Source organism: Palaemon carinicauda, chromosome 19 (genome assembly GCF_036898095.1).
Source record: "Palaemon carinicauda isolate YSFRI2023 chromosome 19, ASM3689809v2, whole genome shotgun sequence".
NCBI classification, from domain to species: domain Eukaryota; kingdom Metazoa; phylum Arthropoda; class Malacostraca; order Decapoda; family Palaemonidae; genus Palaemon; species Palaemon carinicauda.
The window spans coordinates 49,937,265-49,957,546 of record NC_090743.1 but is presented as its reverse complement, the minus strand read 5'-3'; the positions used below and the strand labels follow the sequence as shown (position 1 = coordinate 49,957,546).

At 46.2% G+C, this 20,282-nt stretch overlaps 1 protein-coding gene across 1 annotated transcript in view; it reads left to right on the top strand.

Moving 5' to 3' along the window:
* Window positions 1-20,282, top strand: part of PGS1 (Phosphatidylglycerophosphate synthase 1) — a 156,358-nt gene that overhangs the window by 118,163 nt on the left and 17,913 nt on the right. Inside the window, exons 7-8 of the mRNA XM_068393558.1 lie at window positions 11,601-11,993; window positions 12,263-12,485. Of these exons, the coding sequence (XP_068249659.1) occupies window positions 11,601-11,993; window positions 12,263-12,485 (616 nt within the window). The remainder of the gene's footprint in view (window positions 1-11,600; window positions 11,994-12,262; window positions 12,486-20,282) is intronic.

Sequence of the window (20,282 nt, the reverse complement as noted above, 5' to 3'; positions counted from 1 at the left end):
GCTCTTCTCTCAGGTTCTAAGTCAAGAGAGAGAGAGAGAGAGAGAGAGATAGAGACGGAGGGAGAAAGAGGATAAACGTTTCATTCAAGCCTGCCAGGCGTACGAGTAACGTCGTTATCGTTTTTGCTCTTCTCCCTAGTCTCTTTAGGGGAAGAAACTAAACGTTTCTAGAGTGATCTAGTGTTTAGTCTCTTTCCAACCACTGAATTATCTTTCATTAGATTTTTCTGTTACATTGTAATTCTGTTTTCGCAATTACTAACTTTGAGAAAGGATAGAATTGCGTATTTCAGGTACAAACCACTTAAAGTTTCGAGTTCAGTGAAATAAGTGCAAACAGAAATCAAAGTGATAAGTGATTAGTGCGTGAGGGTACTTTTGTGCGCGCCAGTCGTCCTCCCAGTCCGGGACCTCTTGCAAGCTCCCAAGCCCAGGGGAGAAGCAATGTCGAAGGGCATAAGGGTTCAGCAGGCCTTGATCGGCGCACAGAAGTATTCTCGGTGGTTGTGGGCGTGTCTTACCGAGACCGTCACTCCCACCCGCAGACGATTGAGCCCTTATTTTGCTCGTCTGCAGAAGAGATTAGGGGAGAAAATAAAGGCAGAGTAACGCTGGCAGGTCTCAAGACCTCTTAAACGTTAAGTCCAGACCTATGCCAGACGTACGAAGTTAAAGTTCACAACCCGAATGCAGTCATTGGGTTAGCTCTGACTCTCCTCAGTCATCAGTTGATTACTCTCCGCCTAAGAGGAGTAAGGTTCTGCCACAACAGATCTCTGCTGTTAAGGCTTTACCTCAGCAGAACTTAGTGTCTGCCGACCCCAAGTTAACTCTACTGCAGTCCATACAGTCACAACTTTCGGTCTTGATGCGTGAGTGTCGGGCTGAGAGTGTTGCGCCTCCGCCTCCGCCTACACTCCCCCCCCCCGCCTATGATCGCTCCACCTGATCACAGTACCATCTGCCAGGCGTACGATGTTGTGAACTCTACTACAGTCCATGCAAGCACAGCTTTCGGACTTGATGCGTGAGTGTCGGGCTGAGAGTGTTGCTCCTCCGCCTCCGCCTACACTCCCTCCACCTACACTCGCTCCGCCTGATCACAGTACCATCTGCCAGGCGTACGATGTTGTGGACTCTACTACAGTCCATGCAAGCACAGCTTTCGGACTTGATGCGTGAGTGTCGGGCTGAGAGTGTTGCTCCTCCGCCTCCGCCTACACTCCCTCCACCTACACTCGCTCCGCCTGATCGCAGTACCACCTGCCAGCAGTTCCACCTGCCAGGCGTACGATGTTGAGCCACGTGCTGAGTTTGCTGTTCCCTGTGGTGTTCAGCCTCCGCCTTCCTTAAGGCAACCTTTACATTGGGATCAGGAGGATTATACCTCTCTTCCTCCGCCTCCACTTGCTGCTCCACCAGTGATGCAACACTCGGTTGAGGTACAACAACCTCTCCCGTCCATGAGTCAGTCTCCTCAGCTCTTGCTGCAGCGAGCTCACCCTCCACAAGGCAAGCACCACAACACCTTAGCCTTGCGCCTCAGGAGCCTCAGCTTGCGAGACATTTACCTTGTTCTGCGCAGCCTCTTCCTCATCGCGCTCCGCTCACACCACAGGAACTGGAACTTGCTACTCCGCTTCCGCCAACCGCTCAGCAAGCGCAACCCTTGGGTTCAACCACTCATGCTAGGAGTCAGCCTCCTCCACCCATGCGCCTTCCTTCTGCTTGTCTTTTATTCAGCCTTTGCAGACTGAGCCTCAGGTGTTCCCTCATCGGAGTCTTGAAGAGGAAACCACAACTATTGTTGTTCCAGCTCGTTCTGACTCTGCTGTTCAGCATACCTTACCTCCATTTTCTTACCATGGTTTAAACCCCATGCAAGCATGCATAAAGCACTCTAGCACTGGTCATGGAATTTCTGAGAAATGTTAAACGCCATGCACACGCTCTGCTTTCCTTACAGCAGGCTCTGCTTACAGCAGGCTCTGCTTACTACATGCTCAGCATTCAGCATGCTCTGCATTCAGCATGCTCTGCATACAACATGCTCTGCATACAGCATGCTCTGCATTCAGCATGCTCTGCATACAACATGCTCTACATACAGCATGCTCTGCATACAGCATACTCTGCATACATCATGCTCTGCATACCTTACCGCATGCTTCTCAACACATCTTGGGTTGTTGCCAACTCACTAGACTGTCAAGCAGTTTCATAACGTTGCCTTCTAGTCTGCTGCTTTTGCACCAGTGATCCCTCACTCAGAGAACTTAGCTTTTCTAGGATAAGGTCCCTGTAGATGAGAAAGTTCTTTTCTCCCTCCTTCTGATATTCCCTTGAGGACTCTGTCATTTGGAGGGAGCCTTTAGCTGCATAACCTCTTATGGACTTTTATTTAAGCATAACATGCTTACAGGGAAGGTAATGGTTCCACTTCAGCCGCTAATCCCGTCTGTTACCACACCTGCTCCCATAGACCTTGAGCTGTGTTGCATGACATGCAGTCCAAGCTTAGTCCTTGTTAGAGGATTTTTTGTTTACGGAGTCAATGTGTCACGGGGAAGACGTTCAACAACCAACAGAAGGGACTTGTTGTGACGCAGTGCGGCAACCTCAGCAACCCGTTAAGGAGTTGTCTGTACGACCCAGACAGTCTAGACAGATTCGGGTTGTCACTGTACTTCCTCGCTTGCCCATGATTGACAGTTTACAGACTGTGCAGCAGTATCATGATCTTGTGTCCGGCTCCGTCAGACGACTGGCTTTTAAGAGCTCCCACAAGTCGTCGCTGTCTGGAGATTTTCAAATGGACTATGGATCTGACCAAGGAACTGGGCCTCCTGGTCAATTTTGAGGAGTCTCAGCTCGTTCCATCCCAGACCATTGTCTCCTTGGGTATGGATCTTCAGAGTCGAGCTTTTCGGACTTGTCCGTCGGCCCCAAGGATCTTCCAAGCCCTAGAATGCATCCAGAGCATGCTGAGAAGGAACCGATGCTTAGTCAGGCAGTGGATGAGTCTAACAGGGACACTTTCATCGCTGGCCCTGTTCATCGAGTTAGGGAGACTCCACCTCCGCCCCCTTCAGTATCATCTAGCTGCTCACTGGATAAAGGACATGACGCTAGAGATGGGCTCAGTTCCTGTTTCCGAAGAGATGAGGTCTACTCTAACGTGGTGGAAGAACAGCATTCTTCTCAAGGAAGGTCTACCATTGGCTGTTCAGACCCCCGACCACCGTCTCTTCTCGGACGCATCGGACACGGGCTGGGGTGCGACACTGGACGGACAGGAATGCTCGGGAACATGGAATCAGGAGCAAAGGACACTTCACATCTATTGCAAGGAGTTGTTGGCAGTTCATCTGGCCTTGATAAACTTCAAGTCCCTCCAGCTTAACAAGGTGGTGGAGGTGAACTCCGACTACACCACAGCCTTGGCTTACATCTCCAAGCAGGGAGGGACTCATTCGAGGAAGTTGTTCGAGATCGCAAGGGACCTCCTCATTTGGTCAAAAGATCGAAAGCTCACGCTGGTAACGAGGCTCATTCAGGGCGATATGAATGTCATGGCAGATCGCCTCAGCCGGAAGGGTCAGGTCTTCCCCACAGAGTGGACCCTTCACAAGAATGTTTGCCGCAGACTTTGGGCCCTGTGGGGTCAGCCAACCATAGATCTATTCGCTACCTCGATGACCAAGAGGCTCCTCTTGTATTGTTCTCCGATTCCAGACCCAGCAGCAGTTCGCGTGGATGCCTTTCTGCTGGATTGGTCCCATCTCGACCTGTATGCATTCCCGCCGTTCAAGATTGTCAACAGGGTACTTCAGAAGTTCGCCTCTCACAAAGGGACACGGCTGACGTTGGTTGCTCCCCTCTGGCCCGCGAGAGAATGGTTCACCGAGGTACTGCAATGGCTGGTCGACGTTCCCAGGACTCTTCCTCCTAGAGTGGACCTTCTGCGTCAACCTCACGTAAAGAAGGTACACCCAAACCTCCACGCTCTTCGTCTGACTGCCTTCAGACTATCGAAAGACTCTCAAGAGCTAGAGGCTTTTCGAAGGAGGCAACCAGAGCGATTGCCAGGGAATGACGACATCCACTCTCAGAGTCTATCAGTCTTAATGGGAAGTCTTCCGAAGCTGGTGCAAGGCCAATGCAGTTTCCTCAACCAGTACCACTGTAACCCAGATTGCTGACTTCCTGTTACATCTAAGGAACGTAAGATCCCTATCAGCTCCTACGATCAAGGGTTACAGAAGTATGTTGGCAGCGGTTTTCCGCCACAGAGGCTTGGATCTTTCCTCCAACAAAGATCTACAGGACCTCCTTAGGTCTTTTGAGACCTCAAAGGAACGTCGGTTGTCCACTCCAGGCTGGAATCTAGACGTGGTCCTAAGGTTCCTAATGTCATCAGGATTTGAACCGCTCCAATCAGCCTCTTTTAAGGACCTCACATTAAAAACTCTTTTCCTCGTGTGCTTAGCAACAGGTAAAAGAGTAAGTGAGATCCACGCCTTCAGCAGGAACATAGGTTTCACATCTGAAACGGCTACATGTTCCTTGCAGCTCGGTTTTTTGGCTAAAAACGAGCTTCCTTCCCGTCCTTGGCCTAAGTCGTTCGAGATCCCAAGCCTGTCCAACATGGTGGGGAACGAACTGGAGAGAGTACTTTGCCCAGTTAGAGCTCTTAAGTACTATCTAAGAAGGTCAAAACCATTACGAGGACAATCAGAAGCCTTATGGTGTGCTATCAAGAAGCCTTCTCTACCAATGTCTAAGAACTCAGTTTCTTACTACATCAGGCTTCTGATTAGAGAAGCAAATTCTCATCTGAAGGAAGAAGACCTTGCTTTGCTGAAGGTAAGGACACATGAAGTGAGAGCTGTGGCTACTTCAGTGGCCTTCAAACAGAACCGTTCTCTGCAGAGTGTTATGGATGCAACCTATTGGAGAAGCAAGTCAGTGTTCGCATCATTCTATCTCAAAGATGTCCAGTCTCTTTACGAGTACTGCTACACCCTGGGTCCATTCGTAGCAACGAATGCAGTAGTAGGCGAGGGCTCAGCCACTACATTCCCATAATCCCATAACTTTTTAACCTTTCTCTTGAATACTTTTTATGGGTTGTACGGTCGGCTAAGAAGCCTTCCACATCCTTGTTGATTTGGCGGGTGGTCAATTCTTTCTTGAGAAGCGCCAAGGTTAAAGGTTGTGATGAGGTCCTTTAGTATGGGTTGCAGCCCTGTATACTTTAGCACCTTTGAGTTGATTCAGCCTCCCAAGAGGAACGCTGCGCTCAGTAAGGAAGACGATCTTATTAAAGGCAGAGTAACGGTTCAAGTCGACTTCCTTACCAGGTACTTATTATTTCATTGTTATTGTGGATAACTGATTATATGAAATACGGGATACTTAGCTATCCTTTAGTCTTGTACACTGGTTTTTCACCCACCCCCCTGGGTGTGAATCAGCTACATGATTATCGGGTAAGTTTAATATTGAAAATGTTATTTTTATTAATAAAATAAATTTTTGAATATACTTACCCGATAATCATGATTTAATCGACCCTCCCTTCCTCCCCATAGAGAACCAGTGGACCGAGGAATAATTGAGGAGGTGTCAACAAGAAGTACTTGAGTACCTGGCCACAGGTGGCGCTGGTAAATACACCCCCTTCTAGTATTGTGATAGCTGGCGTATCCCTCCATAGAATTCTGTCGGGCAACGGAGTTGACAGCTACATGATTATCGGGTAAGTATATTCAAAAATTTATTTTATTAATAAAAATAACATTTTGAGACCGCTTGCAAAAAGAAGGGCGTTATACCTCTGAGAGTCATCTGCCCCAGTATAGCAGGCATTGTGGTCCGTATTTTGTGGTTGGTGTTGTACGAGTTATCTCTCCTCTCAGTGCCACTATACCAACAATAGCCTTTGCCTGGTTCTAGCTGGGATGGAGGGGCCTTGGGCACTGATCATATGTATTTTTGGGCTCAAGCCATGTCGTCCTGATGGAAGTTCCTTAAAGTAGCTTCCTAAGGGATATATGTACTACAGTGATATTCCCAGAGAATTTTACCTTTATGTATCCAGAATTCTAACTCCTGGCGCGAATATCCTTAAATTTTCTCTCAAGGATATCGCATAATATCAGAGGACGTATTCTTGACACGCCACATAGCAATCTGCACCCCTAATAGCGTTTATGCTTCGAGGGGGTGTGGCAGAATAGAAGGGGAGCCGTATCAAGGTTACCCCCGTTCTCGTACTACTATTGAGTATGACAACGGCGCCATCTCCAAGATGGCGGGCATTCCTTATTTTGTAGCGATTTCGCTCGATGGTATTCCCTGTTGATCTAACTTTTTCGATCGTTTTGCAAGGATTATAATTATGCTTTCTCCATCTTCCTCCGTCTCTGGAAAGTTGAGTATCAAGTCTTTACAATGAGTATGTTTTAGCTCCTGTTTTACAGTAAAATTAGAGTAATTTATTGTGCCTAGGAGCTAGGCCTGTTACTGGAGGCGCCAAGGGCGCTGTCGTTCGTTAGGTATGTGTTATTTAGTTAGCAGAACGACTTTCCGGTTTTAAATAGCATTAATTAATTGATTATTTTAATTATATAGCTATTTAGGCAATTTATACTTGTAAAGATTTTGATAATGTGCGTAATTTCCTTTTCCATGTCGATCTTATAGTAGAAACATCGGGCAGTGACCTGTCACTTAAACAACTAAGGGCGAAGATCCCCTACTTTTTTCGCAGAGCGGATCCTGACAGTACACCCGCAGGTCATGATCCTAGGAAAGTCGCCTCTTCCATAAATTTCTTGCAAGGTATGGATTTCGAAAGCCTCCGATCTTTCACAGGCTGGAAATCCTCGAAGGTGTTCTTCAAACACTATGCGAAGCAGGTACACGAAGTGAAGCGATTCGTGGTAGCCGTAGGTAGTGTATTGAAACCTGCTGCTTAGTGCTGCGTAGAACAGTGAGTTATTTCGGGACTCTAACTCAACGGGTGCCTGTGTTGACCCTAGTGCGATACATAGTGATTTCAGGTGACACTTAGTGTCACAAAAGACTGTTCTTCCACAAGGTGAAGTGACATAGACTGTAACATGTGTGCCACATGTTTATTGGACATGAAGTGTATTGTGACTCTCAAAGACTTTAGTTCCCCTGGAACTCATGTGTATAAAGGCAAGTTCTTCCCTTTCAGATTCCACATCATTGTCTTTTTCAATTCATAGTCTATGTCTATTAACCAATAACTTTGTTGTAAATTAATTACCTTATTTCACTTTATTGCAAATTTTCTTGAATAAAATAGAAAATTTAATTATCATATGCATCTTATTTCGCCCTTCCATTTGAAAATAAACTACTGTTACAGAGTTTTAATGCTCCTCATTATTCTTTATTATATTCATGTATAATATTACTCCTGTCTGAGATATGCTCACCAAGCAAGTGAAATAATGTTCCTACACAAATATTTAACTTTCTGATCTGTCCACGAGACCGGCAATGATCCTCGCATCCAGGTGAGTTTATCTACATCAGGGTACTTCGAGATGTTCCTCTTGTCCACACAGGACCTCCCTGCCAGGGGGTCAGGAAGCCATGTCATTGTTTATGCCACTGGTAGTGACATATAATGGAGATGTCACGGTCTCTAAGGTCACCAGACCAAAGGAATATTGTTTGAAGTAGAAGGCACTTTTGAAATCGGGAAAAACCACGATACGTTAATTCTCTGGTACACTTCCATCAGGACGTCATGGCTTGAGCCCAAAAAACGGATTTTGAGCGAAGCGAAACATCTATTTTTGGGTGAGATGGCCATGACGTCCTGATGGACCCGCCCTATTGTTTCTAGTTTGGCCTGTCAGGCCCCTCCCTTTCATATTGTATCGTGGAGGTTGGCAGAACGCTAAATAAGGAATGAAGCGGCCGGACGTGACGTCAGTCAAGATGGCGGACAGCTATGGCTGCCATTTGTTTACGTCGCGAGGTACCGTAACAGTAACGCAGGAGGATAACTTTGCAACGGCTCCTCCTATAACTTGCAGCTTCCCCCTCGAAGCGTAAACGCTATGTGGGGTGCAGATAGCCATGTGGCGTGTCAAGCATACGTCCCCTGTTGATATACGATATCCTGAAGGGAAACCTTTAGGGTACTCGCGCCAGAAGTTAGAATTCTGTGAAACCTTTAGTTCAATTCTCTGGGAATATTTACAGTAGTCATATATACCCTCAGGAAGCTACTGAAGGAACCTTCCATCAGGACGTCATGGCCATCTCACCCAAGAATAGATTTTTCGCTTCGCTCAAAATCCGATATATGAGAGAGAGTGTGTGTGTGTGTGTGTGTGTGTGTGTGTGTGTGTGTGTGTGTGTGTGAGAGTGAGTGAGTGAGTGTTAGTGGTGTGTGTGTTTGTGTTTTACAAGGAGTTACAAGGATTTTGGTGTCTCAAAGATTTTGATCCATCTGCGGAGACTCCATTTGCTCTTTGGTAGAGAGATATAGTTTAAGCATTTAGAGAGTTCATATGATCTTGTCTAACTTATTCTTGAACTCGTTTACCATGTTACTGTTTACTGCATCCGCTGCGAAACGAGATGTGAATATTTTTATGAATCACTTTACGAAAAAATTTTCATTTTAAGAAAAGAGTTGAAGAAAATGGGTTAAGACAACAGAAAATGTAGCTGTAGTCTATAATAGGGGTAACTATAATAGTACAGTACATATGGAACTGTATATTTAGTACATGTACAGCATTGTACTGTATGTATTGCATTATTTTCCATTTATTATTACATTATTTTTATAATAACTACTTTATTTACAGGTATTAACAGTTAGTTTAGGTATATTGAATGGTTCAAATGTATTTGGCTGTACAGTATTTCATTGTGGTTATACTCTAGCTTTATTATGAGGTTTAATGTGGTGTTTTGTGGGGTTTGGAACGAATTAGGCAATTTGCATGTGAAATGTGACTCAACATGAAAAAATCACTTTATGAGAGCCACTCCAGAACGAATTAATTTCGTGTTGTGAGGCATTACTGTATTTGCTATTTTGTATGTAAAGAAATTCCCACATTGAGTGGTGTATCTTTTCAATTCCAGTTTGTATCTATTACCTCTGGACTGAATTGTGCTAAGCATGAATAGATTGTTGTAATCTACATTTGTTATTACTTTGAGAATTTTGAATGCCTCTGTTAACTGTCCCCTTAGTCATCGAGTTTTTTAGATCAAATAGTTCAAACTCTCCATCCTCCGTCTATATCCAAATTGCCTTTGTGTTTGAACTAGTTTGGTGGCCCTAGCTTGTACTGCTTTTAGTCTAGCTATATTCTTCTGAATACTTGGAGCCCAGAATTGGACTCCGTATTCTAAATGGGATCTTACTAGTGATGTGTAGAGCTGTAGTACAGAGCTTATATGCTCTGGTGAACTTCAAATCCTTGCTGATAATACTACCGAGATCATCCTCCTGGTTCCCAATTTCTATTTCATTACCCAGCAGTGAGTAATCTGATTGCAGGTTACTACAACGTATGTGCATGTCTTTATATTTCCCAGAGTTGAAAGGCATTTGCCATTTCCTGGACCATTTTCCTAGCTTCATTAGATCCTCTCTTAAGGCTTCTACGTCTTCTAAGTTTGCAGCATTTATGCCTAGTTAGTATCGTTGGCAAATTTGGCTATTTTACTAGTTAATTCTAAATCTATGTCATTAATATAGATCAGAAATAGCAATGGGCCAAGGACGGATCCTTGACATACTCCACTTGTAACAGCTGGCTACTCTGATGCTTCTTCATTGATTACAATTCCGTTTTCTGTTTGTTAGCCAATCTTCGATCCATTCAGCTGGCTCGTCAATGATGCCTAGTGCTCTAATTTTGACCATTAATTTTCTATGAGGAACTTTGTCAAAAGCCTTTTGAAAGTCTAGGTATATGATGTCCATTACCTTGCTTTTGTCATAAATGCTAACCATGTGAAAAATTCCAAAAGATTTGTCACACATGATCTTTTTTTGTCTAAAATCATGTTGGCTGTCTATCAGAAGATTGTTTTTTCTATATGTTCTACTATTGAATCTACTATGATTGATTGAAAAATTTTGCAAGGCACCAAAGTTAGACACACAGGTCTGTAGTTGCCAGGTTCTTCCTTTGGTCCCTTCTTGTAGATTGGAGGAACATTACCTAGTTTCCATCTTAGTGGTGCCTTTCTTTCGTTGGCTGTCTTTCGGAAAATTTTTTAAAGTGTGGGGTTATCTCTTCTTCTAGTTCTATAATCTCTCTTGGATGAATACTATCTGAACCTGGTGCCTTAGACTTATTGAGTCCTTTTATTTTCTTTTTGACATCATCCATTGTAAAGGTGATTCTATCTAATGGTTGTGACCCTTCATAATTGATAGCTGGTTCGGGGAGGGTCATTGATTCTTCCCTAGTGAATACAGTTGTTAAATATGCATTCATCAGTTCGGCTTTTTCCAGATCATTTGTTATAAGATTACCCTCTGAGTCTCTTAATGGGCTAATGTTGTTCTTGATTGGCTCTCTACTGTTTACATACACAAAAAAATCTTTTGGGTTTTCTTTACTAGCTGAAGCCACTTTTTTTTCTCTTTTTTTTTTATCTTGGCTTTTCTAACTACTTTCTCTACTTTTCGGCTTAACTTCTTGTGCTTGGAAATTTCATGAATTGAGGGCTGTGGACCCATTGATTTATGTTTTCTGTTTCTGCTTCTTATTGCATTGACTATTTCTCTATTAAACTATTTAGTTTGTGGAGTTTAATTTGGTAAAATGTTTTTATGCAGAGTACATGTAGCCCCTTTTTTTCTTTATATATTTCTATAAAGGAATCCCAGTGTGTATCCATGTTCCCTGTTTTGTCGTATTCTAAATTCTTGGTGTAATTAGTTTTATCTAGTAACTAGGTCTGAAGTCTAGCTTTTTTATAATTTTCCTTTCTTTTAGATGAGAAATATTTACCTGAAACCTAACTGTGTGTAAGGGGTTTTAGCATTGACATACAGTATATTCAACTGAATGATTAAGGTTAAGGGGAGAACTCTATATCTATATTCTGTAAATTGATAGGGAATTATATTTATTCTTATTCTGTATATTTATCACCTACTCTACTTCTGAGAAATGTGTTATTTTTCAGCCTTTTCTATTTAAGGATAAGATTCATGGAAGTAAACAGGATTTTAAAACCAAAATCTATCAAAGAGAAATAGTTTCAATCCCTCCTTCCCACTTTGGTTAAAGTAGTATGTTAAGTTAGGCATCAGGCCTTAGGAAATCAGGATTAATGTTGTTAGTTTGTGTCCAAAAACTTCCTGTATTTCTTTGGGTATATGACAGGAGGGTGGCAGTGCAGAAGCCTCATGGAAGGGTGGGGGGCTGGAAATAGCATCAAGATGAAAAATTCTCTTATTTTCAGTTTAGGGGTCTTTGAGTTGGTACTGGTAATTAATAGTCTTTCTTATTTGGAGGTAGGTATGTAAACTGCAGATTTTATTTACAAATCCTGTTTTTTTCTTTTCCTAGGGTGATTATACAAAGTATTGTATGGCTATGAAACAATCGGTAGAGAAAATGTGGAAAGAGGAATGTGAGAAGAATTTGACAAGACTTGAACAGATAAATCAAATCACAGTGGAGCCTCCTGTCAGTCATGATGGCAATCAAGTTAACAACTCATCAACAAAGTCCGTTGATTCTTCTGTCGTTGAGTGTGATACCTTAGTGTTTCCTACAGTGGAACTAGGACCTTTCAACCTTGTGAATGATAGCCTTATTACAAACCTTCTATTTGAATCTGCTGAGAATCACTCCAAAATTCAATTAGCCTCAGGTTATTTCAACTTAACAGAAGAATATAAGAGCTGTATTCTTGAGAAATCCAAAGCTAATTTTGGAATTCTCATGGCACATCCTAAGGTAAGTCTTTGGACAACTGTGTGTTTGTTATATGAAGTAATCTATGTTTTTCATTATATTTACCCATTTTTGCTTGATCTTAAAACAGTTTTATGTTAAGTAATAATTATTCCAAGATAGAGCATGGAGACTTGAAATAAATCAAAGGAAAGTTACAGGTATTTAGTATTTAAAAATGATTGCAAGGTTTGATATGATTTGTTATAAATGTCATTGGAGCTGACTCATAACAGTATGTACTGTATGTGTAAATGAAGTTATCATTTCAGGCCAATGGATTTCTTGGTGCTCGTGGAGTTTCTGGGGGTATACCGGCTGCTTACACTTTGATTGCTCAGAGGTTTTTTGAGAAGATCCATCAAAATGACAGCCAACGGGTAGAACTGTTCGAGTATGAGCGACCAAATTGGACATTCCATGGAAAGGGTCTTTGGTATTACAAGCCAGATCAATCATTACCTTTTCTGACTATGATTGGATCACCAAATTTTGGTAAATACTGTGTTAATTTTTGTATTTTAACTTAGTAGTTTATGAATAACAGTTCTTGTAATATTTTTAGTTTAGGAAGGTTTTTGAACAGGATTTATGAAAGTACAATGTAAGAGACTTGTCAAGCTAACTATGTCATTATTCTTAGTACATTATACCTGGGGTCATCATTGAATAACTTAATGTTTCTAAATTTCACTGCAATACGTAGTGTTAAATAAAGAACTTGTTGCAAAATATAAATATTTTTCAGTTGGTTTTCAGACAACCATACAGTACATTACATTACATGTATATTTATTAATGATTACATTGTTTCTATACTATATGCTTTTTCTATAATAAGGGATGTGTGATTATACAAGGTCCTCAACTTACAATCATTCATAAGTACAAAAAAATTCATATTGCATCTAAAGTTTGTAAACTGTCATAAGATAAAGACATACTGTAATATAACAATCTTATATTATTTATTACAGTAAGCAAAACGACTTTTGCAATAACCTGATATTTATTTCATATGCAACAGGTCTATTTGTTGACTTTTGCTGATGGAAATTGTACACATGGGAGTCGGGTTAAACTTACCCTATGCCAAAATTCAAAAAATTTTGACCTACAAAAAATTTGACTTACAAACAGCTTCTTGGAACCTATTACGTTTTAAGTTGAGGACCTTTTGAATGTGGTTTTGGTATTCCCTGTAAATTTTTTTTTATTTGGCTGTATCTGTCTGTCTATTTATCTACCATGGCTCTTTCCTCAATGTTTGGAGGTAGATGACATCCAATAAGAAATAAAAAGAAACAAAGGGGTTCCTTTTCCCTCATCATTCCGCTTTGCCCAATGAGGGACTCAGCCGTGTTTGGTTGACACTCCTAAGGTACCGCAGCCCACCCTCCCGCGTAATCCACCACAAATGATGCATCATATACTGACTCCCTTACTGCTGCTACCTGAGCGTATGGTAGTAGCAAGGCCTATTGAAACTGCGTCACAATCGCTTGCCATTTATTTCTATTCCTAGCATGCTCCTTTGACTCTCTCACATCTATCATCCTATCACCTAGAGCTTTCTTCACTCCATCCATCCATCCATACCTTGGCCTTCCTCTTGCACTTCTCCCATCAACTCTTTCATTCATCACCTTAAGCAGATGACTATTTTTCCATCCTCTCTACATAGCCAAACTACCTCAACACATTCATATCTGTAGGTGGTCACCGACTTACGAAATATGCGACTAATGACGGTTCGACTTTACAATGATTTTTTCACTGTGATGACGTCACAAGTATGTCTGAAATAGTACACTAATAGGAAAAATTTTCCTTGGAAATAATATATTTTCTTGTATAAAATAGAACTGTTTTATTTTGGTTAGTTATTAGTTTCTTTTATTGTTAATATACAGTACCAATTTTCAGAAAAAATACGTTAAGAAAAGTTTTAATATCTGTCGAGTTCATACGATTACTGTCTGGTGACGTCATATTATCGGCGGAAAGTGAGCGGGCAATAGTGATTTCCTTATAAAAGCTAACGATTAGTATTAGTATTCCCATTATCAAAATATCAAGAGATGATACAAAGCATTTTGTGTCTGTATCGATTGTTATCAGTACTACTTAGCGTAAATTTAACTCTACGCTAGTTTTATTTCATCTCGTATAATAGATCTATTTGTTCCGTAACTGGAATAAAAACCTTAGCTATTTAATAGGGGTATTACTTTTGGCGTAGCTGAAATGACAAGCCATTAGAATTTAACGAGGGTTTACTACCCACACCGCTAGTTAGCGGGGGTAGGGGAGGGTAGCTTGCTACCCCCCCCCCCCCCCCCCACACACACACACCTGTGCTTGAGCTCACTTTGCTCTCGGCTCGGATGGTAGTCAGATGTGTCGGCTTTCATCCTCGCTGTCATTGGCAGCCATTAATGCTTTTTTGCTTTTTCTTTTACAGTTTTGTGTGTGAAGTTGGCCTCTGCTATTATGCGTACCTGCCCTGGATTTCCCGACAGCCCCTGTGGAACATTCATGTCGGTGGTCGAGACCGATCCTCACACCCTTTGTCCTTCCTGTAGGGGCCAACTGTGTGATAGCGATAACAGGTGTAGTGAGTGTAGGGAGTGGTCTACCTCCCAGTGGGAGAGGTTTTCGCGGTGACGGAAGAAGTCCAAACGGGATATTTCTCCTTTGAAGGTTTCTTTGAAAGGAGAAAAACCCAAGGCCTTTTCTTCCGTTGCTCAAACCTCCTCCGAAGCTCCCACTCAGTCGGTCTCTTTCGAGAGACCGTCGTGTGGTAACGTAGACCGTTGTACTGTTTACCAACCTCGGGGTTCGAGAGATGGCGTTGCTTCTCCTAGCGAAGCAGCTCCACCTCTCCCCCCAGGGGAAGATTTGTCTCTAATCCCTCTTTTTCAGCTTTGGTCCTCCTTGGGGCTCGAGGGTTCGCCCTCCAAAAAGGTCTTACTTAACTACATCCGATTGGGTGCCGCTGTCAAGCAATCGCCGCCTCCAACAGAGGTTGATCCTCTGTCGATTGTCGACGTTGTGGTGTCAGAGGTATCCAATGCGGTATCACCCATCACCTCTGCCTTTTCAAACCCTACGGTAGCTGACGGCTTAGTTTCTCCCGGTCCTGTTCAACCAACGAGGGAGAAACTAAGTCCAACAGTCTCTCCTGCTAGTGTTTCTTCCCCTCGGGGGAGTTGACTTACAGAGACTCCTCTTCGGAGGACTGCAGAAGGTCATCTTGCTGATCCTACAGCCCCCAGAGGGCGCATTCGTCGCAAGGTTCGCCTTCCTCTTCACCAGAGAGGCCATCCTTCACGTGCGGTGAGGAGGCGCCTCTTTGGTTCAACATCTTCGTTGCAGTCCCCCGCAGAGGAGCCTCGTCATCTAACACCGACTGTTCCTGCGGTCCTGGACCTTTCTGCGGATCGTTCGCGATCTCCTTCGGTGGAAGGTCGTCCTTTCAAAGGACATGTCGACCTTCCACCCGACAGACATGCCGACTTGCCGTCACCCTTTTTGGATCCAGATGCGCTCTACGTGCCAACGAAACCTGACTTTCACGCTCGTGTAGCTCGTCAGGCCACGTCAACAAACCCTAATACAGGTCATCAAGGGCGTATGCGCCAACGCGTGCATACATCCCATCAGGAGCCCAGCTCTTCTACGCGCTATGAACGCACTCATGAGCATACGCGCCCACGTTCTGCACGCCAGGCTTTGCCTGAGCAGACATGCCCATGCCCAGCTGTGCGCCAACCCTCACCTGCGCGTAAGCGCTCTCGTGCGCGCCGTCAACCTCCTGCGCTCCAGCGCTCTCCCATGCGCCAGCACCCACGCCCAGCAGTCATCTCTCCTGCGTGCCGACAATCTTCTGATCTGGTCGCTATTGGGAAGTCAACTAGGTTGACTTCTCCCACGCGCCAGCGCTCACCATCGTGCCAGCTCTCGTCATCGCGCCAGCTCTCGCCATCGCGGCGAGCGCTCGCCATCGTGCCAGTGTAGTGTACGATATCTACGTGGAGTCCTCGGCAGTTAGGCCACCACGGCGTAATTTTATGGGTGGCGATCGAGTTTGACTTATGTCTTTCTCTCTCTCTCTCTCTTGAGGTCGTTCACCCTTTTACTACGTGTTACTACGCCCTTGTAGCTTCCTTTCCGTGTGGGGGGGTGGGGTTGCTACGCCGTACGTTTGTCTCAATTAGTTTATGAATCTAATTGTAGTTGTTTTTTTTTTTTTTTCAGCTTGTAGAATGATTCCTTTCGGGGTTTTCGTTCTTTCTTTAGTGTTCATTCATTTTTAAATTACATAATTACATAGTTACATAATTATAATTGTTTTAATTCTGTTTTGGTTACAGCTCTCCTTCCGTGAGTGTAAGTGGTTGTGAGGGCACGTGCCTGTTGTGTAATTCTTGTTTCCTTTCCCTCGGGATTCCTCTTCGGAGCCTTCCCGGGGGAATGAATGTGTACTAATGTTTTTTGTTTTATTTTTTTTACAGTTACCGATCTAGTTCGTTTCTGTAACATGGCAACGGTGTGAGCTGTCTTGTTGAGTCCTGGGGATTCAGCTGTTGCTGCCTCCCCCCTTGTATTTTCGTCAGGGGCGTGTCTCCTTCTACTGGAAGTACTCCCGTGACGACGGACAGCTCTCCAGTTCATTTTAGAACTCTCAGGAGGCTTGCCTCCTTGGGCGGGTAACTTTCCTTCCGAGGGAAGTTTTTCCTGTCCAGGCTTGAGTTTTTCCCCTTTTGGGGGGTTCTTCTCTTGCCTTTTTTTCGTGCGACTATGCTCTTGGTGCTGAGCGATCACACCTGCAGTTTTGCTCAAGGGGCTGGGGAACTGCAGGAGCTCCTCTTCGGAGGATTGCTCCTTTTAGGTCACTGGCTGACCAGTCTTTTCTACGAAGTGTTTCTCTTTCGTTCGCGAGAGAGTACACTCATAGAGACTCCTCTTCGGAGGATTCTTCTGGTGCTGTTGCTGTTGGCCTCCCTCGCCGTAAGGCCCACTGTCCGCCTCGTCGTAAGGGCCTCTCATCTCCCTATAAGGGTGCTAAGAGGCGCCTTTTTGAATCTCCGTTTGCAGCCTACAACTCCTTTTTCTTGATCTTCCGCCTTGGTGCAGATGGACAGCAGTCTGATCTCGTCTTCTGACGGGCAACGGTCTTCCCGACGGACAACGGTCTTCCGACGGACATCAGTCTCCCGGCGGACAGACAACGGTCTTCCGACGGTCATCAGTCTCCCGACGGACAACGATCCCTTCGGGGCAAAGGGTTGCCTCCCACGGGGGTTCTTCCCTTGCGTGTCAGGGTTCCCCTGTGCGCCCTTCTGCTGTGTTCTCTCCTGCTCCTGCTCAGTGTTAGCGCACAGGCGCTCTCCTGCTCATCAGCGCTCTCCTGTTCGTCAGCGCTCTCATGATGATCATCCCTGCTGTTCCTGTTGGTTCCTGTTATGCGCCCTGTGCGCCCACGTTCGCCCTCGCGATCTAGAACTTCGGTTCAGGTCGGGGTCAAGGATTCTTCTATGTGCAGGCTTCCACGCGTTGCCTTCTGCTCGTCAGCGATCATCAGCTCGCCAGCGATCACCTGTCTCTCGGCGATCTCCGGATCGCCCGCGTGTGTTACAGCCGGCACGCCAACGTTCTCCAACACTTCTGAAGGAACATGGTTTGCCAGCTACTAGCTCACCTGCGCATGCTGCTCGCCATCGCGCGATCGCCCACCTGCGGATGCTGCTCGCCATCGCGCGACCGCCCACCTGCGGATGCTGCTCGCCATCGCGCGACCGCCCACCTGCGGATGCTGCTCGCCATCGCGCGACCGCCCACCTGCGGATGGTGATCGCCATCGCGCGACCGCCCACCTGCGGATGCTGATCGCCATCGCGCGACCGCCCACCTGCGGATGCTGATCGCCATCGCGCGACCGCCCACCTGCGGATGCTGATCGCCATCGCGCGACTGCCCACCTGCGCATGCTGATCGCCATCGCGCGACCGCCCACCTGCGCATGCTGATCGCCATCGCGCGATCGCCCACCTGCGCATGCTGCTCGCGATCGCTCACCTTCGCATGCTGCTCGCCATCACGCGATCGCTCACCTGCGCATGCTGCTCGCGATCGCATGCCACAACGCGCCATCGCCAACCTGCGCGTTAGCGCTCACCACCGATCGCCTGTTGATCCATATCGCCAGCGGTCTTCCTCGCCCACGCGGCAGCGCGTTTCCTCGCCATCGCGCTAACGCTTGCGTTCGCCGCCTCGGACTCGCGCTTGCCGCCTCGGACTCGCGCTCATTCACCTGCCCACCCTCGCGACCGCTCGCTTCGCGCCCGCGCGACTGTTCGCCTGCGCGCCCGCGCGACCGTTCGCCTGCGCGACCTCTCGCCTGCGCAACCGCTTGCCTGTGCGCCCGCGCGATCATTCGGCTGCGCGCCCACACCCCCACGTGCCTGCACGTCTACGCTCATGCGCGTCCGCGCCCATGCTCTCCAATGTTCGCCCGCGCGCGAACCAACGGTTTTCCATCGCGCGGACGGACAGTGTTCTGTCGCGAGGACCGACGGTGTTCCATCGCGCGAACCGACGGTGTTCCGTCGCTCGAACCTACAGTGTTTCTTCTCACAAACGTCGGCTTATTTCTTGCAGTATCCATTGCTCGTCTATGGGTTATCGCTCGCCGACCACCAGCTCTCGCCCTTCCTACCACGCTTGCCCTCCTTCTGCGCTCCTTCGCTCACCTTCGTTTGCGTTCCTGCGTTACCGCGCATGGGCGCTTCCACGTTCGCCCACGCGCAAATCTTTGAATTACCATTGCGCGAGCTCCAGGGCGATTGCGACCACGATTCCCAATGGGGTTTTCGCAGCATGGCCAGCCTGGCGAGTTCTTCTGGAGCGTATTTCCAGAACACGGCCTCACCCCGTAAACGCAGAGCATGGCACTTGCAAGAATAGGAGAAACTTCAGGGAGATCTGAGCAACACTCCTCTTTCCTGAACCTGGTTAGCCCTTCCCCGTCATTCCCTGGAAGGATTTTTGGCGGGGGGGCTTTCCGTTCGAGATTTCTCCATCGGACAAGGGGTGACTGCTTACCCCTTCCTCTGGGGGCTTACCAGGTCCTTTCCCTCCTCGGTTACGGCCCGAGGTTTGGTTCAAGGAAGCTACAGGAAGATCATGGGTATTTTTCTCCTCTCGAGCTCAGGCACCTTGGCCTTTCGTCGTTAAGTATCTAACTTGCGGACAAGCTCGATGTTGTACCATCTGGACGCGCTGACTGAGGGCTTCTTTTGGGTGTCTCATCTGTGGAGGTCGGCGACCTCAGACACCCTTCCATCCTTGAGAAGAGTTTGTTTGTGCCCAAGGACAGAGACTTAGACAGCGGCTGTGCGGAGGAAATCGACTTCCGTTTTCACTCCTCCAAGGCGCTTTCTTCCAGACTCTGCAGGGCTCCAGCGCCCTTTTCTTTCAACCACGTCGGCCTAAGTTATCGGCTACGACAACTGGGTCAAGGTGTCCAATTGCAGTTTCCTCCTGTCAGGAACAGATGGCACATGAGGCTCCCCCGGGGGGCATAGTCCTAAAAGGAGCAGCAGAGTTCACGAACTCTAGGATTGCAGGTTTTTCGCTGGGAGGATGCTTAAGGTTACTCATCCGAATGACAGCTTCCCGATGCCCATTCCCGCACAATCTCTGTGATCAGCCAAGGATATCGCGCCTGCCGTCTCTGTCAGCGAATTCAGTGTCTCTGAACCTCTATGCCATAGCGTCATCAAGAGTTGCCCGGTTGGGCAGAATGATCCATACCTTAGGCGAAGGTCTTCCATAGGATCATCGATGGCTTCACCCCCGGCCTCTTCAGTCGATCCTTTCTTGTAAGGAAGGATCTGAGAGGGGAGTTCCGTAGTCGACCTCTCAGCCCTGATCAAGTTTGTCGAACAAACTTCGGCCAGCGTAGAACAGCAGAATCGATCAGACTGGTATCGAGGCGACAGGACTCCTTAAACCCTGGATCGGACGGACGGGTACTTTCAGTTTCCATTCCATCCATCTTCCAGGGAGCTCGTCGAATTCAGCCTAGACTGCAAGTATTCCTGCTTATGATGCAGTGTGGCTATCCCGCCGTGGCATAGCAGGTTTTTTTTTCCCCAGAGAACTCTCCCTGCCTTCCTCATGGCCGCTCAGGTGCAGGCTTCCGCCTCCTCTGCTGTTTGGAGGGCTGGTCAACTCCGGTAGGCTCGGGTTCGACCTTCTTCAGCGCCGGGACAAGCTTCCGGATGC